This window comes from Bombina bombina, chromosome 1, assembly GCF_027579735.1.
Source record: "Bombina bombina isolate aBomBom1 chromosome 1, aBomBom1.pri, whole genome shotgun sequence".
Classification (NCBI taxonomy): domain Eukaryota; kingdom Metazoa; phylum Chordata; class Amphibia; order Anura; family Bombinatoridae; genus Bombina; species Bombina bombina.
Window position 1 is genome coordinate 301,365,964 of NC_069499.1, and position 22,268 is coordinate 301,388,231.

General features: G+C 38.2%; 1 protein-coding gene across 2 annotated transcripts in view; it reads left to right on the forward strand.

Annotated features, from left to right (window-relative positions):
• SEMA5B (semaphorin 5B) overlaps positions 1-22,268 on the forward strand; it is a 754,887-nt gene that overhangs the window by 379,971 nt on the left and 352,648 nt on the right. For both annotated transcript variants that reach the window (XM_053698073.1, XM_053698072.1), the window contains one exon: positions 3,830-3,929. In XM_053698073.1, coding sequence (XP_053554048.1) covers positions 3,830-3,929 — 100 coding nt within the window. The remainder of the gene's footprint in view (positions 1-3,829; positions 3,930-22,268) is intronic.

A 22,268-nucleotide genomic window follows, 5' to 3' on the forward strand; every position in this document is an offset into this window, starting at 1 on the left:
TACAATACAGTTCCTGTTTCAATAACAGCTTAAGTCTATCACCCCCTCTGACTGGGTGGAAAACTCTATCAATAACACATACCCCCATGTTAAATACATTACTCATATGTGTTAGATTGAAATGTTGTGCAATAGTAGATTCTTTAACATAATCTTTAGTATCCCTCACATGCTCTCTGAGCCTTGATCTCAACTCTCTAGTTGTTTGACCTGTATACTTTAGGGAACAAATCTTGCACTCTAGGAGGGAAACCACATAAGTGGTCCGACAATTTGCATAAAACTTGATAATAAATTCTTCTCCTGTCACAGTGCTTTTAAAACCACTACCAGTATGGAGTACACTGCATGTGATACAAGGACCTATTCCACATTTTTCCTGATCCAATCACTCTTGTCCTCCCTTTCTGTGCATACTAGACTAGGAGATAACCTTGTGGATAATGTGGATGGTCTTTTGGGCACAAATTTACATTTGTCTATTAATGGACTTAAAACAGTATCATGTTTTAACATGTTCATACTCTTTCTCAAAATAGCACAGATTTGAGAAAACTGATTAGAATACTCTGTAGAGAAGATTATACTCTCTTCTGTTATTGTCTCCTTTCTTACACGTCCCTGAATAAGGTCTGTTTGTGTCATGTTCCTCACTTCTTCTAAAACACCAATGAGGTATTTCTTGTTATAACGTTCTACAAGAGCTTCTGCCTGTTTGTCAAAAAGATCATTGGAAGTTGTGTTCCTGCGTAGTTGCATAAATTGGCCCCTTGGAACAGACCGTACCAAATGCGGCGGATGACAAGACCGCACATGCAGTATAGTATTCCCCGCTGTTGGTTTATGGAAGGTATTATTAATGACAACACCTTCATCAGCATCCCCTTGTAAGACCACATCAAGATAGTTTACTGATAAGGTCTGTATTTTACCAGTGAATTTTAGCTTTAAATCATTACAATTTAGATATGCAAGAAAGATCTGAAAATCAAAGGGTTCTTTGACAACAAATATAAGATCATCTATAAATCGCATATAGAACATAATCCGATCTGTAAAGGGATTCTGCCCTGTATACAAATATAAATCCTCCCACCATCCTACATACAGATTTGCAAACGAGGGGGTAAACTTAGCACCCATCGCCGTTCCGCAAACCTGTAAGTAGAATTCTTTATTAAACATACAAAAGTTGTGTTTTAGCAGAAACTCTATCATTTCAAACAAAATCATTTTGTTTTCTTCAGAGTATCTAGTATGTGTATCAAAAAAATAAGTCATAGCCTGAATTCCAGAATGGTGGGGTATGCTAGAATACAGTGCAACAGCATCAACAACTATCCATTTAAACTCTGATTGCCATTTAAAATTATTCAACAACTGCAACAAATGTGTAGAATCCCTTAAATAGCTTTTTAGACCCCTCACCATGGGTTGCAGGATTGAATCAATCCATTCTGAAGTAGGTTCAAACAGAGACCCAATGCCAGAAAAAATGGGACGTCCAGGAGGTCTAGTTACACTCTTGTGTGTTTTTGGTAGATAGTGAAATATTGGAATCTGAGAATTCCTAGGTATCAATAAATTAACCTGTTCCCTGGTGAGAAGGCCCAAAGCAATTGCTTGCTCCAGCAACTTAAGCAATTTGGATTTAAACAGGATAGTTGGATTGGAGTTTAACTTTCTATAAGTACTGGAGTCATCAAGTTGTCTCAGGCGTTCAGAAATGTAGTCGTCCTTATCAAGGACAACTACATTCCCACCCTTGTCGGATGCTCTGATAACAATATTTTTTAGTGTGGCTGTTACACTGTTTTTTGTTAATAATATTTAACTAGTGTTTACAATGCAAGAGTGCAGCCGTTTAGGGGTTAATTTGTTTATTATATTGGCGGCGATGTCCGGAGCGGCAGATTATGGGTTAATAATTTTATTTTAGTGTTTGCGATGAGGGAGGGCCTCGGTTTAGGGGTTAATAGGTAGTTTATGGGTGTTAGTGTACTTTTTAGCACTTTAGTTATGAGTTTTATGTTAAGGCTTTGTAACATAAAAGCCATAACTACTGACTTTCAGGTGGCGGTACGAATCTTGTAGTTATAGGCTGTACCGCTCACTTTTTGACCTCCCAGGCAGACTCGTAATACCAGTGCAAAGGAAGTCCCATTGAAAAAGGACTTTTGGAAAGCTGCGGTAGTTACGTTGCATTAAGGCCAAAAAAGTGTGCGGTACAGCTATACCTGCAAAACTCGTAATAGCAGCGGTAGTGAAAAAGAGCCTTAAAGCTGCTTTTTCACTCATACCGTAAAACTCGTAATCTAGCCGATAATTATTTAATTTTCTCCATTTCATATTCTTCAGAATTAATTTACTCAGTGCCAGTAAGACTTTTCTTTTTTCTTAATCCATTTTGTTGATGAAATAAAGTGCAAAGCCCATGGTTGGGAGATTTGTGATCACTGAAACCATTGCTGTGCATGCATTGTATAGGTGATTTTCCCGCTATCTGCTCAGAACCAATATGAACTTTTTCCTATATGCAAATCTATATGGAAACATTGTTATCACTTGGACTGTAATCACTCAGAACTTGAAAAACACAGATTGGTAGCGAAAAAAATGCTGATAAACGGGATCGGAAAAATTAGAATTAACCCCAAGGTGTTAATGCACTCCAAAAATACTTCTCACACAGTATGTTTTTTTTTTTTGCAACATTGGATTTACCAGACCTACAAATAAAGGCAACCTTCATTCATCAGTTTAAAAAAAAACTGTATGAAAGTGAACTTTATTTTGCCGTGGCATCAGTGCTAACCTTCATGCTTCCTGCCGCCCACAGCACAGCTCAGTTATTTTAGCCAATAGCCACTGCTATTGGGTGAGAGGTGGAAACTTCACCTCTTTGAAAAAACTGAGCTGTGCCGTTGGTGGCTTCCATGCTCTTTCTGATTAATGACAGTTTAATTTTGACTTTCCTGTCCCTTTAACAATATTTTTGTTTGTCTGAGTCTATATGCATGATAGATTTTTTTCACTTTAATGTCCCTTTAATAAGTTGTCAGCAGAACTGATTCTATTTTCATGGATCTATGATGATGCACAGTGATTTATTTCTCTAGAATACTGTTGACATTTCACCCATCAGCTACTCTGGTTTTGTCTGGTCGCTAATGCATTGGCCCGTCAGATGGACACTGGAGAGATAATTCATTACCATCTATCACCAAAGGGGAACCTACAAACTTTTTATTGATACTGGACATGTACTGATAATATGATGTCCAAAAATGATATAACGTGCAAAACAACTCTTATGGTTTTATATTTTGCTACGAAAAAGAAAGACGTGTAACTAAATATGAAAAAAATGCACAGCAGTAAATAGTGAATGTCCTTCACAATATGCCTGATCTAACAAACAAATAATTGATATGTTACCCAAGTGTTAGCCAACATCATAAATATTTATAGCTAGCACATATTTTCTTCCTTCTTTGTTTTCCTATTGCTAACAAACTAAATAAGGGCACCCTCTAGGATGAGATTTTGATGTGGGCTCCCATGTGTGTAAAAATACAATCAAATAAAACAATAAAACAGTAACCCGGTGTATTTTACACAATTGTATTTTGATGAGTGTCCCTTTATTTCTTATGTTCATTCTAGGATTCTGAAGGCTATAATTGATGATAACACAATTAGTTACTTGTAATAACAAACTTCATACACATAACAATTATAGTGTCGGTACATCACAGAGGGAACATATTCACTACACATATTCTCTAGGTTAACATTCCTAACCAGCTGCGTCTTCTTCTCTTGATAGAACTCAGTCCCTGGCTGTCTAACTTCACATACTCAGATGTTCAGGACTTCTCTCAGCTAGCTCTTGATCTCAACAGGAATCAGCTCATTGTTGGAGCCAGGTAATGTGAATACAAAAGTATTTTTTCTGGTGTACTCCAAATGTAATAAATGACTAGTTTATTGTTCTAGTCCATAATGGAATTCAACAGGATAAACTTTAAAAGGGGTGGGATACATAAAAAGGAAGTACTGTTGAGTTAGTTACCATTGAAGAGATGTAATGAGATCACAAGGGCTACAATTACTATTGCAAGAGCATACATTTTGTGCAAGTGTCTGTATGTAATATAGATTGAGGGAAAAAAATGTGAGAGTCTTACAAATACCTTAAAAAATCACTTTAGTTTACAAGTAAGACAACTTATTTGTCCACTTAAAGCGGCATAAAACTACAAAAAGGAAATGCTCTAATGTGTTAGAGCATGATTATTGCACTGTAGCTTTCATACATTCGGCTAGATTACGAGTTGTGAGTTAAGATAAAAAAGCAGCGTTAAGAGGTCCTAACGCTGCTTTTTTTACGCCCGCTGCTATTACGAGTCTTGCAAGTATAGGTGTACCGCACACTTCTTTGGCCTTACCACAAAATGACTTACGTAAACTTCGTAAAGTCTTTTTTCTATGGGACTTCCATAGCGCCGGTATTACGAGTCTGTCCTGGGAGGCCAAAAAGTGAGCGGTACACCCTCTACTGACAAGATCCCTAACACATTTAAAAGTCAGTAGTTAAGAGTTTTATGGTACAACGCCGTAACATAAAACTCATAACTAAAGTGCTAAAAAGTACACTAACACCCATAAGCTACCTATTAACCCCTAAACTTCTACAAGGTACAAGGTAACTTTGGTAAAAGATGCAAATTTAAACATGTCTTAAATTGCATGCTCTATCTGAATCATGATTGTTTAATGCTAACTTTCATGTTGCGTTCATGTTAAATAAAGGGATAAGTCTTATTTCTTACTCATGTTTTGCAATTTACTAGGTGTAGACAATAAGGCCTATGTATAAAAGGTCTTGCGAACCTGATCGGACAGTGCGGATCAGGTCCACAAGACCTCGCTGAATGCTGCATTGCACCAGCAGTTCACAAGAGCTGCTGGTGCAACGCCGCCCCCTGCAGACTCGCGGCCAATCGTCAACCTGATCGTACTCGATCGGGTTGAATTGTGGCGATTCCTGTCCGCCTGCTCAGAGCAGGCGGACAGGGTTATGGAGCAGCGGTCTTTAGACCGCTGCTTCATAACTGCTGTTTGTGGCGGGTCTGAAGAGTAGACTAGAAACACGGGCCATACAGAGCTTGATAAATGGGTCTCTAGATGTGCATTTGTTTTGTTATGAATGCAAATTTGTTAATGAAACTCAGATATTCATCTTAATTTCACTAAATGAATATCCATAGGAATGCAAACCGGGATTTAAAGAAAATGAATAAATACTGGCAGAAGTTGGCAGTATCCATTTGCTTCCTTTAAATTACCTTAGGGGGTTAAAATACTTACCTGTAGTGCGCTAAAGGTAAGTATTTAAAGATACAGGTGAGCTTTTTCAACTGTAGCAAAGGAACATTTACATTTAATGAAAACAAAATAAATGTTTCATGAATGTTCAGTATTAGTTTTGTTTAAAACAAAAAGAATACCGAATAGCACGGGAAACTAATATTCTCAATACAATTTTATTAAATATCTGTTACCAAAGATTCGGCCAAACTGAATTTTTATCCCATGCACACCTCTACTGTATGTATGTGTATATCTATCTATCTCTTCCATTTTGCTTTTGATCTAGTTGTGTGCTTGCAAGAGAGTGTTAGACTTTCTATGTGTTGTGTTAATAATTTTGTTTTGTAATTTTACCTATGGGCAGTTGTCTGGGGTAAACTGTCTTAGTCCCTGAAAGCTGTGCAGCTGTCTGTGAGTGCTGGTGATCACACAGGGCTGTGAGTTTTGCAGGGTCATAGGATGTGTACCCAGTCCAGTTTGAGAGTGCAGTCCATCTCTGTGTCCATCTTACTGCAGAGTCTGCGCTTGTGTTTCCTTCAGAAATTTAGCTTAGTTTTATGTGCTGATTATTGTATAAAAGTATAATGTTTTTTAAGGGGGGTCAGAAATATGTGTGGGTAATGTGTAATTTTTGCTTTGGGTTGGCTATGTTTGTATATGTGTATGTAGAGTGTTTGTATGTTGATATGGGCTTATAGCAGATGGACATATTTTTGTATGATGATTAATATATGAGTGCTATTGAAATATTAGATATATGTGGATATCTATGAGTTGATGTGTTATATGGGTGGTATATGTATGTCTCTCTGTGTTTGGAGGTGGGTTTTAGAGTGTGATTATCTATGCCTTTGGATAATCTGTGGATGTCTGTGGATAAATAAATGTGTGCTGTGTCTTGGATGTGCCAACTGTCCCTATTTTCCTGGGACAATTTAGATTTTTTGGCCATCTTTCCCATGGTATAATTGGCCTGTCTGTCTCACATTGTAAACACCTGCTGTGGGGTATCTGCTTGGCATGGATGTCTGTGGCTGTGGGAATCGGATAAGACTTAATATACTTTTGGGGTTGGAATGAGCTCCTTATTATACCTACAGGCTTAGTATTCCAGAGCATTTGAGGCTGTCCTTTACTTCCCCTTGCAATGTTTCCTTTTGTTTATTTTATTTTTGCTGTATTACAGTAGATGTATTTGTTGCTGCTTATTATTTGTGAAACTCTCTTTAGCCTATGTGTAATTGTGTAAGTGGAACTGTAGAGCAGTATTTCTCAATTCTAGCCCTCAGGATACATAAACAGGCTACATCTGAACAAGAGCACAGGTGAAATAATCAGACAATCAGAAGCCATGGCTATTAACCTGCTCTCACCCAAGGTAATTCTGAAAATCCGACCTACTACTGTACCCTTAGGACAGGACTTGAGAAATACTGCTGTAGAGAAGTTTCTTAATGTATTGCAGAATGTGCTGAAAGCCTACAGACTGGAGTATTATAAGTGCGTCTAGGATACTAGTCTTTATCCATGAGCCAGTTGCTATTACAGCTATTAAATAGTCTGAATATGCCTTCCCTGATTATTATTATGTTCTGTCATAGTGGAGGTGAATCTGCTCCTGTTGAGAGTTTAGTTTTTTTGTAAGATGAGTCAATGAAGATTGAGGCTTTTGGCTGAAAGTGGATACAGAAAAAAGAAGCACTCTCTCAGGAAGAACAACAGCTCAATAGCTTGTTATATGGCAATTTACCACATGGGAGCAGCCTCTTTTAGCCCAATTGTGCTTTTCACAGTGAAGAACTTTCTTGAAGTATATCAGTCTGGTCCCACCTAACAAGGTCAGTCCAGCCCCAAATACCCGGCAATCCTTCTCTGAACAATGCACATTTGCAACCCTAGATGATCATTTTGGCTTTCAGTGGGCCTAGTCAGGAAAGTTCTTCTAGTGAAAATCAGTTGGGCTAAAAGAGGCTGCTCCCAGGTGGTAAATCACCATAGAATAAGCTAATGAGCTGTTGTTCGTTCCTTAGAGAGCACTTCTCTTTCTGTATCTTTTAGCTGAAAGTGATCAAATGGTGGTGGCCCTGGAGAGACTTGTGTTGCACACCTCCCAGACCACTATGACGAGCACCAGCAAGGTTGAGCTTGTCAGCATGGCACAAATTACTTTATGCTGTAGCCTGAGGTTCATCATAATCTTTCATTTATAAGTAGACTTCATTAATCAAGAGGAAAGTCACACTTCTTAGCCAAGTAGAGTATTGTCCATAATGTCTAATTATAACTTATATGAAGATTTAAAAGGGCAGTGTGCTGAAAAACGGCTTTCACTTAATATGTTTCCATTGACTTGCTATACCAGTTGCAAAGGTTGGGAAAATAATTTTGTATATAAAATATAATTGCTAATGGAACCCATACACCAATAAAATGGGCTTATATTGTAGGGAAAGCACACTTTTTATTTTATCTTTCTAATTATTTACACAAAGTATTCCTAATCTTAATTTTCACTGTTTACATTACCTAGGGCCTGATGTACAAAGGATTATCGGGTCCTCAGGAAATGCCCATTTCAGTCTTGCCAGTCTCACCAAACATCCGCCTGGTAAAATGTTGTAAAAAGGTGGGCTCCCCATTGATGTTCAGACGAGTGGCAATGTGCCTTCCTTAGGATAGTACAGGGCTTGTTGCCTTTTCAACAATCCAACACATCGCCATTAAATGTGGGTCTTGGCAGTGTGGAGGGGTTTTCAAACCATGTTTATACAACATATATGGTGTTTTCAGTAAATATAAATATGGTTTCTGTGTAGTAAACATCATTGTAAATGCTGTAGATTTCTTACATTTGCTATTCTAACCCCTGAAAAGCTGGCTAGAAAGATATGTGTGAAAAGGTTCACCTAAGCTGACAGATATTGTTTGGAATATTAGACATTTTCCATTTCTTATAGAATGCCCATTAAACTTAGATAGAACAACTATATATTTTCTATGTATGCGATCACCATTGTTAATAAAGAACAAAAAACATGTTAATAATAAACCTATATGAGCTAGGGGGTTGTGGGTATATTGTAAATGTGTATTTCTTTCATGTAATTAGCAAGAGTCCATGAGCTAGTGACGTATGGGATATACATTCCTACCAGGAGGGGCAAAGTTTCCCAAACCTTAAAATGCCTATAAATACACCCCTCACCACACCCACAATTCAGTTTTACAAACTTTGCCTCCGATGGAGGTGGTGAAGTAAGTTTGTGCTAGATTCTACGTTGATATGCGCTCCGCAGCAAGTTGGAGCCCGGTTTTCCTCTCAGCGTGCAGTGAATGTCAGAGGGATGTGAGGAGAGTATTGCCTATTTGAATGCAGTGATCTCCTTCTACGGGGTCTATTTCATAGGTTCTCTGTTATCGGTCGTAGAGATTAATCTCTTACCTCCCTTTTCAGATCGACGATATACTCTTATATATACCATTACCTCTGCTGATTCTCGTTTCAGTACTGGTTTGGCTTTCTACAAACATGTAGATGAGTGTCCTGGGGTAAGTAAATCTTATTTTCTGTGACACTCTAAGCTATGGTTGGGCACTTTGTTTATAAAGTTCTAAATATATGTATTCAAACATTTATTTGCCTTGACTCAGAATGTTCAACTTTCCTTATTTTTCAGACAGTCAGTTTCATATTTGGGATAATGCATTTGAATTAATCATTTTTTCTTACCTTCAAAAATTTGACTCTTTTTTTCCTGTGGGCTGTTAGGCTCGCGGGGGCTGAAAATGCTTCATTTTATTGCGTCATTCTTGGCGCGGACTTTTTTGGCGCAAAAATTCTTTTCCGTTTCCGGCGTCATACGTGTCGCCGGAAGTTGCGTCATTTTTTGACGTTATTTTGCGCCAAAAATGTTGGCGTTCCGGATGTGGCGTCATTTTTGGCGCCAAAAGCATTTAGACGCCAAATAATGTGGGCGTCTTATTTGGCGCTAAAAAATAAGGGCGTCGCTTTTGTCTCCACATTATTTAAGTCTTATTTTTTCAGTGCTTCTGGTTGCTAGAAGCTTGTTCTTTGGCATTTTTTCCCATTCCTGAAACTGTCATTTAAGGAATTTTATCAATTTTGCTTTATATGTTGTTTTTTCTCTTACATATTGCAAGATGTCTCACGTTGCATCTGAGTCAGAAGATACTACAGGAAAATCGCTGTCTACTGCTGGAGCTACCAAGCTAAGTGTATCTGCTATAATTTTTGGTATCTGTTTCTCCAGCTGTTGTTTGTATTGCATGTCATGACAAACTTATTAATGCAGATAAAATTTCCTTTAGTACTGTTACATTACCTGTTGCTGTTCCGTCAACATCTAATTTTCAGAGTGTTCCTGATAAACATAAGAGATTTTATTTTTTAAATCCATTAAGAAGGCTATGTCTGTTATTTCTCCTTCTAGTTTACATAAAAGTCTTTTAAAACTTCTCTTTTTTCAGATGAATTTTTAAATGAACATCATCATTCTGATACTGATAATGGTTCTTCTGGTTCAGAGGTTTCTGTCTCAGAGGTTGATGCTGATAAATCTTTGTATTTGTTCAAGATGGAATTTATTCGTTCTTTATTTAAAGAAGTATTAATTGCATTAGAAATAGAGGATTCTGGTCCTCTTGATTCTAAATCTAAACGTTTAAATAAGGTTTTTAAATCTCCTGTAGTTATTCCAGAAGTGTTTAATCTCCCTGATGCTATTTCTGAAGTAATTTCCAGGGAATGGAATAATTTGGGTAATTCTTTTACTCCTTCTAAACGTTTAAGCAATTATATCCTGTGCCATTTGACAGATTAGAGTTTTTTTGGGACAAAATCCCTAAGGTTATGGGGCTGTCTCTACTCCTGCTAAATGTGCTACTATTCCTACGGCAGATAGTAATTCATTTAAGGATCCTTTAGATAGGAAAATTGAATCCTTTCTAAGAAAAGCTTACTTATGTTCAGGTAATCTTCTTAGACTTGCTATATTTTTAGCGGATGTTGCTGCAGCTTCAACTTTTTGGTTAGAAGCTTTAGCGCAACAAGTAACAGATCAATAATTTTATAGCATTATTATTATTCTATAACATGCTAATAATTTTATTGGTGATACCATCTTTTGATATCATTAGAGTTGATGTCAGGTATATGTCTCTAGCTATTCTAGCTAGAAAAGCTTTATGGATTAAACTTGGAATACTGATATGTCTTCTAAGTCAACTTTGCTTTCCCTTTCTTTCCAGGGTAATAAATTATTATTTCAACTGTTTCTGGAAGGAAGGGAACTTTTTTTCCAAAGGATAAAAAATCTAAGGTAAATTTAGGTCTAATAATCATTTCGTTCCTTTCCTCACAATAAGGAACAAAAGCCTGATCCTTCATCCTCAGGAGCGGTATCAGTTTGGAAACTATTTCCAGTTTGGAATATATCCAAGCCTTTTAGAAAACCTATAGCCAGCTCCTAAGTACCCATGAAGGTGCAGACCTTATTCCAGCTCAGCTGGTATGGGGCAGATTACGTTTTCTTCAAAGAAATTTTGATCAATTCCGTTCTCAATTTCTGGTTTCAGAACATTGTTTCAGAAAGGTACAGAATTGGCTTCAGTTAAGGCCTCCTGCTAAGAGATTTTTTTCTTTCCCGTGTCCCAGTTAACACAGCAAAGGCTCAGCATTTCTGAAATGTGTTTCAGATCTAGAGTTGGCTGGAGTAATTATGCCAGTTCCAGTTCTGGAACAGGGGCTGGGGTTTTATTTTATCTCTTCATTGTACCAAAGAAGGTCAATTCCTTCAGACCAGTTCCGGATCTATCAATATTGAATCGTTATGTAAGGATACCAACATTCAAGATGGTTACTGTAGGACTGTCCTGCCTTTTGTTTAGCAAGGGCATTATATGTCTACAATAGATTTACAGGATGTGTATCTACATATTCCGATTCATTCAGATCACTTTTAGTGTCTGAGATTCTCTTTTTAGACAAGCATTACCAGTTTTGTGGCTCTACCGTTTGGCCTAGCCTCAGTTCCAAGAATTTTTTTCAAAGGTTCTCGGTGCCCTTCTTTCTGTAATCAGAGAACAGGGTTTTTTGGTATTTCCTTATTGGACAATATCTGGGTACTTGCTCAGTCTTCTCATTTTCGAAGAATCTCATACGAATCGACTTGTGTTGTTTCTTCAAGTTCATGGTTGGAGGATCAATTTACCAATCAGTTCATTGATTCCTCAGACAAGTGTAACCTTTTTAGGTTTCTAGAATAGATTCAGTGTCTATGACTCTGTCCTTGTCAGACAAGAGAAGTTTAACATTGATATCAGCTTGTCAAAACCTTCAGTCACAATCATTCCCTTTGGTAGCCTTATGCATGGAAATTTTAGGTCTTAGGACTGCCGCATCAGATGCGATCTCCTTTGCTCGTTTTCACATGCGACCTCTTCAGCTCTGTATGCTGAACCAATGGTGCAGGGATTACTCAAAGATATCTCAATTAATATCTTTAAACCGATTATACGACACTCTCTGACATGGTGGGCAGATCACCATCGTTTAGTTCAGGGGGCTTCTTTGTTCTTCCGACCTGGACTATAATCTCAACAGATGCAAGTCTTACAGGTTGGGGAGCTGTGTGGGGGTATCTGACGGCACAAGGGGTTTGGGAATCTCAGGAGGTGAGATTTCCGATCAATATTTTGGAACTCCGTGCAATTTCAGAGCTCTTCAGTCTTGGCCTCTTCTGAAGAGAGAGTTGTTCATTTGTTTTCAGATAGACAATGTCACAACTGTGGCATACATCAATCATCAAGGAGGAACTCACAGTCCTCTGGCTATGAAAGAAGTATCTCGAATTTTGGTTTGGGCGGAATCCAGCTCCTGTCTAATCTCTGCGGTTCATATCCCAGGTATGGACAATTGGAAAGCGGATTATCTCAGTCGCCAAACGTTGCACCTGGGCGAATGGTCTTCACCCAGAGGTATTTCCTCAGATTGTTCAAATGTGGGAACTCTCAGAAATAGATCTGATGGCTTCTCATCTAAACAAGAAACTTCCCTGGTATCTGTCCGGATCCAGGGATCCTCGGGCGGAGGCAGTGGATGCATTATCTCTTCCTTACAAGTGTCATCCTGCCTATATCTTTCCGCCTCTAGTTCTTCTTCCAAGGGTATTCTCTGATATTCTAAAGGAATGCTCGTTTGTCCTGCTGGTAGCTCCAGCATGGCCTCACAGGTTTTGGTATGCGAATCTTGTCCGGATGGCCTCTTGCCAGCTGTGGACTCTTCCGTTAAGACCAGTCTTTCTGTCTCAAGGTTCTTTTTTCCATCAGGATCTCAAAACCTTAATTTTAAGGTGTGGAGTTTGAACGCTTGATTCTTGGTCAAAGAGGTTTCTCTGACTCTGTGATTGATACTATGTGACAGGCTCGTAAATCTGTATCTAGAGAGATATATTATAGAGTCTGGAAGACTTATATTTCTTCAGGATGGTTTAGATAAAGGTTTGTCCGCAAGTTTCTTGAAAGACAAATCTCTGCTCTTTCTGTTCTTTTTCACAGAAGGATTGCTAATCTTCCTGATATTCATTGTTTTGTACAAGCTTTGGTTTGTATAAAACCTGTCATTAAGTCAATTTCTCCTCTTTGGAGTTTGAATTTGGTTCTGGGGGCTCTTCAAGCTTCTCCTTTTGAACCCATGCATTCTTTGGTCGTTATATTACTTTCTTGGAAAGTTTTGTTTCTTTTGGCCATCTCTTCTGCCAGAAGAGTCTCTGAATTATCTACTCTTTTTTGTGAGTCTCCTTTTCTAATTTTGCATCAGGATAAGGCGGTGCTGCGAACTTCTTTTGAATTTTTTACCTAAGGTTGTGAATTCTAACAACATTAGTAGAGAAATTGTGGTTCCTTCATTATGTCCTAATCCTATGAATTCTAAGGAGAAATCATTGCATTCTTTAGATGCTGTTAGAGCTTTGTAATATTATGTTGAAGCTACTAAGTCTTTCCGAAAGACTTCTAGTCTATTTGTCATCTTTTCCGGTTCTAGAAAAGACCAGAAAGCTTCTGCCATTTCTTTGGCATCTTGGTTGAAATCTTTATTTCATCATGCCTATGTTGAGTCGGGTAACACTCCGCCTCAAAGGATTACAGCTCATTCTACTAGGTCAGTTTCTACTTCCTGGGCGTTTAAGAATGAAGCTTCGGTTGATCAGATTTGCAAAACAGCAACTTGGTCCTCTTTGCATACTTTTACTAAATTCTACCATTTTGATGTGTTTTCTTCTTCTGAAGCAGTTTTTGGTAGAAAAGTACTTCAGGCAGTGGTTTCAGTTTGAATCTTCTGCTTATGTTTTTTCATTAAAATTTTATTCTGGGTGTGGATTATTTTCAGCAGGAATTGGCTGTCTTTATTTTATCCCTCCCTCTCTAGTGACTCTTGTGTGGAAAGATCCACATCTTGGGTAATCATTATCCCATACGTCACTAGCTCATGGACTCTTGCTAATTACATGAAAGAAAACATAATTTATGTAAGAACTTACCTGATAAATTCATTTCTTTCATATTAGCAAGAGTCCATGAGGCCCGCCCTTTTTTGTGGTGGTTTTGATTTTTTTGTATAAAGCACAATTATTCCAATTCCTTATTTTATATGCTTTCGCACTTTTTTCTTATCACCCCACTTCTTGGCTATTCGTTAAACTGAATTGTGGGTGTGGTGAGGGGTGTATTTATAGGCATTTTAAGGTTTGGGAAACTTTGCCCCTCCTGGTAGGAATGTATATCCCATACGTCACTAGCTCATGGACTCTTGCTAATATGAAAGAAATGAATTTATCAGGTAAGTTCTTACATAAATTATGTTATAGTTTTCCCAGACAGAATCAATGATGTTGAGATCAAGCCTCTGAGGTGGCCATGCCATTCCTTCCAGGACTCCTTGTTCTATGCTAAAGATAGTTCTTAATGACTTAGTCTTAGTGACTGTATGTTTGGGGTCGTTGTCAGGCTGCAGAATAAATTTGGGGCCTATCAGATACCTCCCTAATGGCATTGCATGATGAAGTATGAAGTATCTGCCTGTACTTCTTAGCATTGAGGAGACCATTAATTCTGATCAAATCTCCAACTTCGCAGAAATACAGCCCCAAAGTTGCAAGGAACCTCCACCATGCGTCACTGTTGCTTGCAGACAATCATTCTTCTACCACTATCAAGCGCTTTGGTAAACAGTCTCTTGCTTCAGCCAAACATTTCAAATTTTAACCCATCAGTTTAGAGCATCTCTCATTTTTCTGCACCCCAGTTCCTGTGTTATTGTGCATAGTAGGGTTGCTTGCCCTTGTTTTCATGTCAGAGGTTTTTTGGACGCAAGTCTTCCATGAAGATTACTTCTGATCAGACTTCTCCAGGGTCCCTCTTGTTTTTGCCAATTCTGAGCTGGTGACACTGCTGGGCATCTTCTGGCATCAAAAGTAAACATTATGTATTTTTCATCTGCTGCACAAAGTTTCCTTGGCCAGCCACTGGTTCTACAGCCTTCAAAGTTGCATATTTCTTTGTGCTTCTTCAGAAGAGCTTTGAGAGCACACCTGGAAACCACTGTAAAATGTTTGCCTGGGAGATCTTGTTGATTCAATAAAACTTCCTTGTGTCTTGTTGCTGTGCTGCCTTTCCATGGCATATGCCTTAGGACATTAAACTGCCTTCAGAACAGGGCGGGATTTACAATTAGACACAGTAGGCATGTGCCTACAGGCGCACTGCAGCAAGGGGCACCGTGCCTGCCTTTAGAGAGAGTTATAGACTGCATCTGCAAAAAAATTTACATAGTAATTTTTTTTGTGAGTATTTTTTTTTTTTTATCTTTACTGCGGGCCACCTAAACTTGCTAACAGCCTCCTGTGCTCTGGCCACCCTTCCCCCTTGTGTGCTACAGCCATCACACTCCAGTAATGTTCCTAAGCGGTCACAGCACTAGGAACATGACCAAAGAGGAAGAGGGAGGAGCCAGCCAGGGGCAGTGCAGAACAGAAGAGAGCGGGAAGACAGATCAGCCCAGCAGTAGTGTAAGACAGTCATTTATTGTATGCACAGTAAATATAACTTGTAAGATTATAGAAACTTACATTTACATCGACCAGCAGGGGATTAGACTGGCTACTGGCGAACTGGAACTTGCTTGGAGTGTTCTGTGAACACTTGCCAGTGAGGCGCTGGGCGTTCTCTCAGTGCTCTGATGACGTAAGTCCCAGCATTTCCAACGTGCTGGTAAAGCTGGGACTTTTCACAGCAAGCTCAGAAACATGGCAGCCTTGACGAGCAACATGTGTGTGTATGTGTGTGTATGTATATATATATATATATATATATATATATATATATATATATATATATACATACAGTATATTTATATACACGTGTTGCTCGTGGAGGCTGCCATGTTTACAATAATGTAAAAAGTTAATCATGTCTTTTCATTATTTATTATCACGATTTGTGAAAGTATTATTAAATTATTATGGATTACATATATATAATTCATATGTGAGTCGGTTCTATTTGCATGCAATATTTCTAATACTTAAAAGGTATTAGAAATATTGCATGCAAAAAAAGCGTCTCTGTACTATGCAGATTATTCTGTCAATGCATGGTGACGTGGGATGTTGTGATGGGAGCGTTTTGTCAAAGCTCCCTAACTGGTGACGTATCCACAGCGCCACATCATCACCACTGCCTATGTGCCGGCGCTGGGTGTAAGCACTACCCGAACGTGGCCTAAGACAATTTTAATGCTTTGGAGCCTTTGTGGGTGGGGAACTCAGAGCACAGCAGAGATCAATTACTGCAGCTTTGAAAGAATGCAGGAACAGAACTACCACAGTCTGACAATAGTCCTTTAAACTAACTGCCTAACAAAAAACTTCCCCCTCCCCTTCTCTTTTCCCTTGCGTGCGGTGCTGTCAGTGAGGCAGCACACTCAGGACAGCTAATTTATAGACAGGAGGACTGACCCCAAATGAGGTCCTGAAAGGTGACAGATGCAGCTGAGATTTGCCAGGTCTGTTATTTATATTATGTTAAAACTCAGAAATCTTGTGTGCTGCATGCATACATAGTTGACCACAACAAATCTCCTATCCTTATCCCCAGCCTCAGACTTTTCCTGCTCAGAGCAGGCCTGTTTGTTTGTATAAGTCTTAATTTTACTGCTGGCCACCTAAACTTGCCTTGGCTAAAGCCTGCCGCTTCTACCTTTAAAAACATCTCTAAAATTAGACATTTCCTTACACAAGACACAACTAAGATTTTAATCCACTCTCTCATCCTTTCCCGTCTCGACTACTGCACTTCTGTCCTCTCTGGTCTACCTAGATGCCGCCTAGCTCCTTTATAATCCATAATGAATGCCTCTGCCAGTCTCATCTTCCTTACACGTCGCTCTTCATCTGCTAAACCTCTCTGCCAATCCCTTCACTGGCTTCCTCTTGCCTCCAGGATTAAACACAAAATCCTCACTCTGACATACAAAGCCCTACATTTCAGACTCCAGATACTCTCCCTCCCGTCCCCTTCGCTCTGCTCACAATCTCCTACTCTCCTCCTCTCTTGTTACTTCCTCACATTCCCATTTACAGGACTTCTCCAGACTGGCTCCCATCTTGTGGAACTCCCTGCCTCGCTCCACAAGACTCTCCCCTAGTTTTAACAACTTAAATCGCTCCCTAAAGACTCTACTATTCAGGGATGCATACAACCTACACTAGCCTTTCCTAACTCCATTGCTTTCCCCTTGAACCCCTTAGAATGTAAGCCTATGAGCCCAGCTGTTTGCAGATCGCCTTCATAAGAGCCGACTACAACAGTGCAACTCTCGGCAGGGCCCTCTACCCATTTGATCCCTATAAATGTTATCCTGTATACCAACTATGTTTATAGCGCTGTGGAATCTGTTGGCGCTCTACAAATACCTGTTATTAATAATAATAAGTTGTTCCCTGAGGAGAAACTGCAATTTTAGAAGTGTTACTGTGTCTGTTAAGTGAGCAGCCAGTTAGTCTTTTTTTTGTTGTTTGGTGACAAAAATATATAAATATATATGAACTGATTTAGGCAGCATTTCTTGTGTAACCATAGATAATATTAGAGAGCATGATGAGTTATTAAAATGTGTAATTGTATTTATATTTATTTTTGCTGTACAGTATGTATATTTCTCTGTGTGTGTTTGTATGTGTGTGTGTATGTATGTGTATATGTGTGTGTATGGGTATGTGTGTGTGTGTGTGGGGGGGTATACGTATGTGTGTTTATGTGTGTGGGTATATGTGTGTGTGGGGGGTTGTGTATGTGTATGTCTTTATGTATATATGTGTGTGTATTTATATAAATATATATATATAATCAGGTAATAGATCATAGTGTTATCACTTTGTGTACACACACTTGCTTACTTATCTTATATTTGTCTGTAAAATCAATACTTAGAGAGGACAATGGAAAATTAATATTTTATTACTTAAAGGGACAGTCTACACTAAAATTGATATTGTTTAAAAAAGATAGTTGTCCTAAATAATATTAAAAAAAAACTCCTCACTTTTTTTGTTAGGGGGTGGGGGGAGTGGAGGGCGCTTCAGTTTTTTTTTGCCTACAAGCACCTGAGAAGTAAATCCGGCCCTGCTTCAAAAACCTCAGTTTGATAGCAGAGTTTGACTGTTCCTCTCCCAGTTTTATGCCTCCTACACAGCTGTTTCTATTTCAGTTAATGATTGTGTTTCAACCTTCATATTGAATTGATGATTATTAGCACGTTTGGTATAATTGTTTAATCATTTACCTTACTATATTCCTACAAAATTCCTGACTTTGCACAAGTGTACCTAGAAGAACTGATGCCGTTTTTAAGGCAAAGGTTTGTCACACCAGTTATTTTGTCTTCTTTTCATTCTCTCTGAGTTTTGTTAATTGATAAAAATAAATAATAACACTTCTTTTATTGAAATCATTCTTACTTTACAGCATTTTTTCATACCTGCAGTAACGTTTAAACTTGATCAAATAGGATTTTAAAAATAGATGGCTTTTTTAACATTGTCGCCTAGATTACGGGTGGTGCGCTAACTGTAGCGCAAGTGCGATATGTTTTTATTTTAGACTCCCTAGAGCGTCTTCAGCCTCTCTAGGCTGTTATTAATAATAGAGACTGAAGACACATTTGGTAAAGTCCAACTGCAATATTAGAAACCTATGAATCTAAAAACAAAGTATGAAGCAATGTTAGCACTTCCCTTCAGGTGCTCGCTGCCAGCCCCGGTTCTCCCGGACCGTATGTAGAAGCAAGAAATATCGAAAGTGGTGGCGCTGTGTCACCCTCAGGCAATCCAAGCTGCTCCCGTCCTCTGAGTGGCCCTTGTTTTCATCCACCTCCAAAATAAAAGGCTCACAATAGTGCAGCGAGTTTCAAACAATGAGGTAGGCACACAAACAGGTTCTACTCACGAGATTTCAGTTAATATCAGCCTTCTTTTTCCCCCCAAATATTGGCAACTATAAATATATGTATATGTGCATGGATTGTGTGTGTATTCATGTATGTTTATGTATTTGAAGCACAATATTTTCTATGGGAGTGTTTGTATGTTTGTGGGAGGATGGACTATGTGCAATTGATTTACAGAAGATGAAAGTACAAACTCTGATTAATTTAAGCCCCATATAGGTTTATTGAAGAGTTACAAATAACAACTCTATATATACCCTTTGCAATTTCATCCACCAATCAAAATGTGTTCTTTTGTTAACCCTTCAATGAACAACAATAAAGGTTTGTTATTGCAACTTATTTGCAGCCGTGTTTATATATATATATATGTGTGTGTGTGTGCATGGTTGTGTGCAAGGTTACATGTTAAACACAGAAAATTATGTACAAAGGTTACATTGACAAAACACCCACTCAGCACAGAAACGGTTAAGAAGAAGCCAATATCCCATGAGAGACTAAACATGAGCAGCTCTTGTGATCACAGACTTAATCACTTAATCTGCAGGTGGCTGAATCAGCTTTAGCATTCCGTGTAATATCTTGGAACATGGGGGTACCAGGTCCTTTGAATCTCCAAATGCTGCTAAAAAAAAAAAAATTCCTTAATCTGTTTTTCTTTTCTTTTTATTGAAGCCAGTTTTAAGAAACACTGATATCAAATATTTTGTAAGGGCACTTTAATTAGGGACTTTTGTAGAACAGTATCATGCAGTGCTGGAGTCTGTCCAAATAACTATAACAATAGGCAATGTGAGCAAAAAAGACCGCCAGCATACCCAGCAAAATACCACCTTAAAATATATACTACTTCAGATATATCGATAAACGGAGCTAAAAATGTAATATATGAACTTTCAAAATGAGCTTAGTTCCTTCTTCATTTTTTTATTGTGATCAATATGAAAAAGGGACTATGTGTAACAACAAAAAAACACAACAAAAACAAACTTCACAGTATAACAGACACATATACTTTTAAATTACCAACAAAAATGATGCAACATGTTTAAATTTGACTATATTTGTAATGTACCAACAGAACAACTACTGGTATAATAATACACTTACAATTAGGAAAGTAATAAATATGATTGTAAAATAAGGTATAAAAAAATATCCCCAATATCTTAAAGCAGCGGTCGCCAACCAGTGGTCCATGGACCACTGGTGTTCCATGAGAAGATGTTGGTGATCCTTGACACCATCAAGCAGGAATTAATCTCCTCTGATGGTGTCACTTCCGTCACGCCGCAACTACCTACAGTGCCTGGCTGGACATCAGTGAAAACCGACGGAGGAGGAGCTAAATTACAATCTCCCTACACACGTTGCATAGTACTGCGCAACTTGCTTAGCTAGATTGTATTTTTAACTTCTCCCGCCCGACACGCTGCTCAGAGAAAGATTCTTCCATTCTAAAGCCAGCAGAGGTTGGTATAGTCTTGGCTTAAAAAAGTGGAATTAAAGTATATAAAAAAAGAAAATCTTAAAAAAACAATTTCTCTCATATATTTCATTTATTTTCTTCCCTTTACCTGTCTCTTTGTAGTAGTTTTACTAATTCCTTCAGATGGACTTACATCACTGTTTCTCTTCATCCCCTCCATCTTCTTATTTTTATTAAATATTAATTATTTTTCATTCTAATAATTTTCCCGCGCACAAATCCATTCCACCTGAATTCCAGTAATTTCCATCCAGCAGATCAGCCATATCCCACCAGTATTATAGTAATTGCCAGTAACATCAGTCGTGGTTAGCTCACATCCATATTGAGAGCTTTCTGATATAAACTTAATTTATGACTCCAATGTCTGTCCATGATCATAAGTAGTTTTGAATAATTCCTAACTGGGGAGGTGACTTGGAAGTCTTGTGGTCATTTTAAACATAATTCTTTTTCCCCCACTTACTGCCTCTCTGTTTCCAGCTCGAAAGTTGGCACTCTCACCCTTCATCTGTCATTTGGAAGTATTCTCTCAGTTCTGTCATTCAGTTAGTTAATTCCAAAAAATAATTCTTACACATGTGTAAATATATACATAATGTAAACTTAGCTATGGTTTTACTAGTTATGTACAGTATGTGTGTATGTATGTTTATATATATATATATATTTATATATATATATATATATATATATATATATATATATATATATATATATATAAATGTATATATACACAAAGAGGTTTGTACCTTTTTAAAAAAATTCATGTTAGTGGTCCACGGGATTCAAAATTGTGAGTTTAGGGGTCCCTGGGGTCCAAAAGGTTGGTGACCCCTGCCTTAAAGGACCATTAAATACTGTACAAATTGCATAATCAACAAGTACGTAATAAAAACACAATGCAACAGCACTTACTCTGAATTTTAAATAAGCAGGAGATTTTTTTTAACTAGTTAAAGTTAAATAATTTGCCGGTCCTCTATATCATGAGACAGCCACCAGCAGTCAGTTTTGGTAGGGTTTCCTTTGGGTTTTTAGGGTTGCATACGGGTTGGTGTAGATCATGGTGAGAATAGCCCTTTAGTGTTGAGGGTATTAGGTGGCAGTAGGAGGATGGTTTGTCCTGGGAGCATTGTGTACATCATGGCCATTTTGCTGGGGGGCCTAGAGGGTCAATACATTGCTGATGGATTGGTGTGAGGTGCTAAGTGAAGAATAGCCTTTTGTTTGCGGGGTGAAGGATATGACTTTTCGGTGATGGGTGGTTAGGTAAAAATGGGAGTTTAACTTTGAAATGGTTGAATTGTGGAAGTTGTGGTAAGGGTTATTTCTGGTGGTAGGATTGTGCTTTTCATAAGTGAGCTAGGACCAAAGGGTGCCTTGACTACATTGTTATACAGAGGAGTGGCTGGACTGGGGTTTGTATGGTGGTGTATAATTTGCTATGATTCTAGAAGACTTATAACAGTATGGGAGTCACAGTTAGGGTTAATAGTTAAGGGGTGTTATGATTAAGGCTAATAGTGGTGGCAGAGATTGCTTAATAGTGATGGCTGATTTATAGTTTTTAGTTAATAGAGGAGGTTGGGTTGCAGTTACCATCAGTTAGATAGCAAGTGGTCTGTTTTGTGTTTGTAATGTTGCCATTAAAACTAGGCATGTGCACAGCAGAAAAATTTGTTTCGGTTTGTTTCGAACAGATTCTGATTTTTTCATATTTCGTTTTGGATTGATTCGAATTTGGATACATTCGAATGTATTCGTTTTGGATTCATTCGGATTCAAATAAATTTGGATGTATTCGTTTCGGATTCGATTCGTAAATTCAGAAGTTCGGTATGTGTTATATTGATTCAGATGGTTCCAAGTTACACA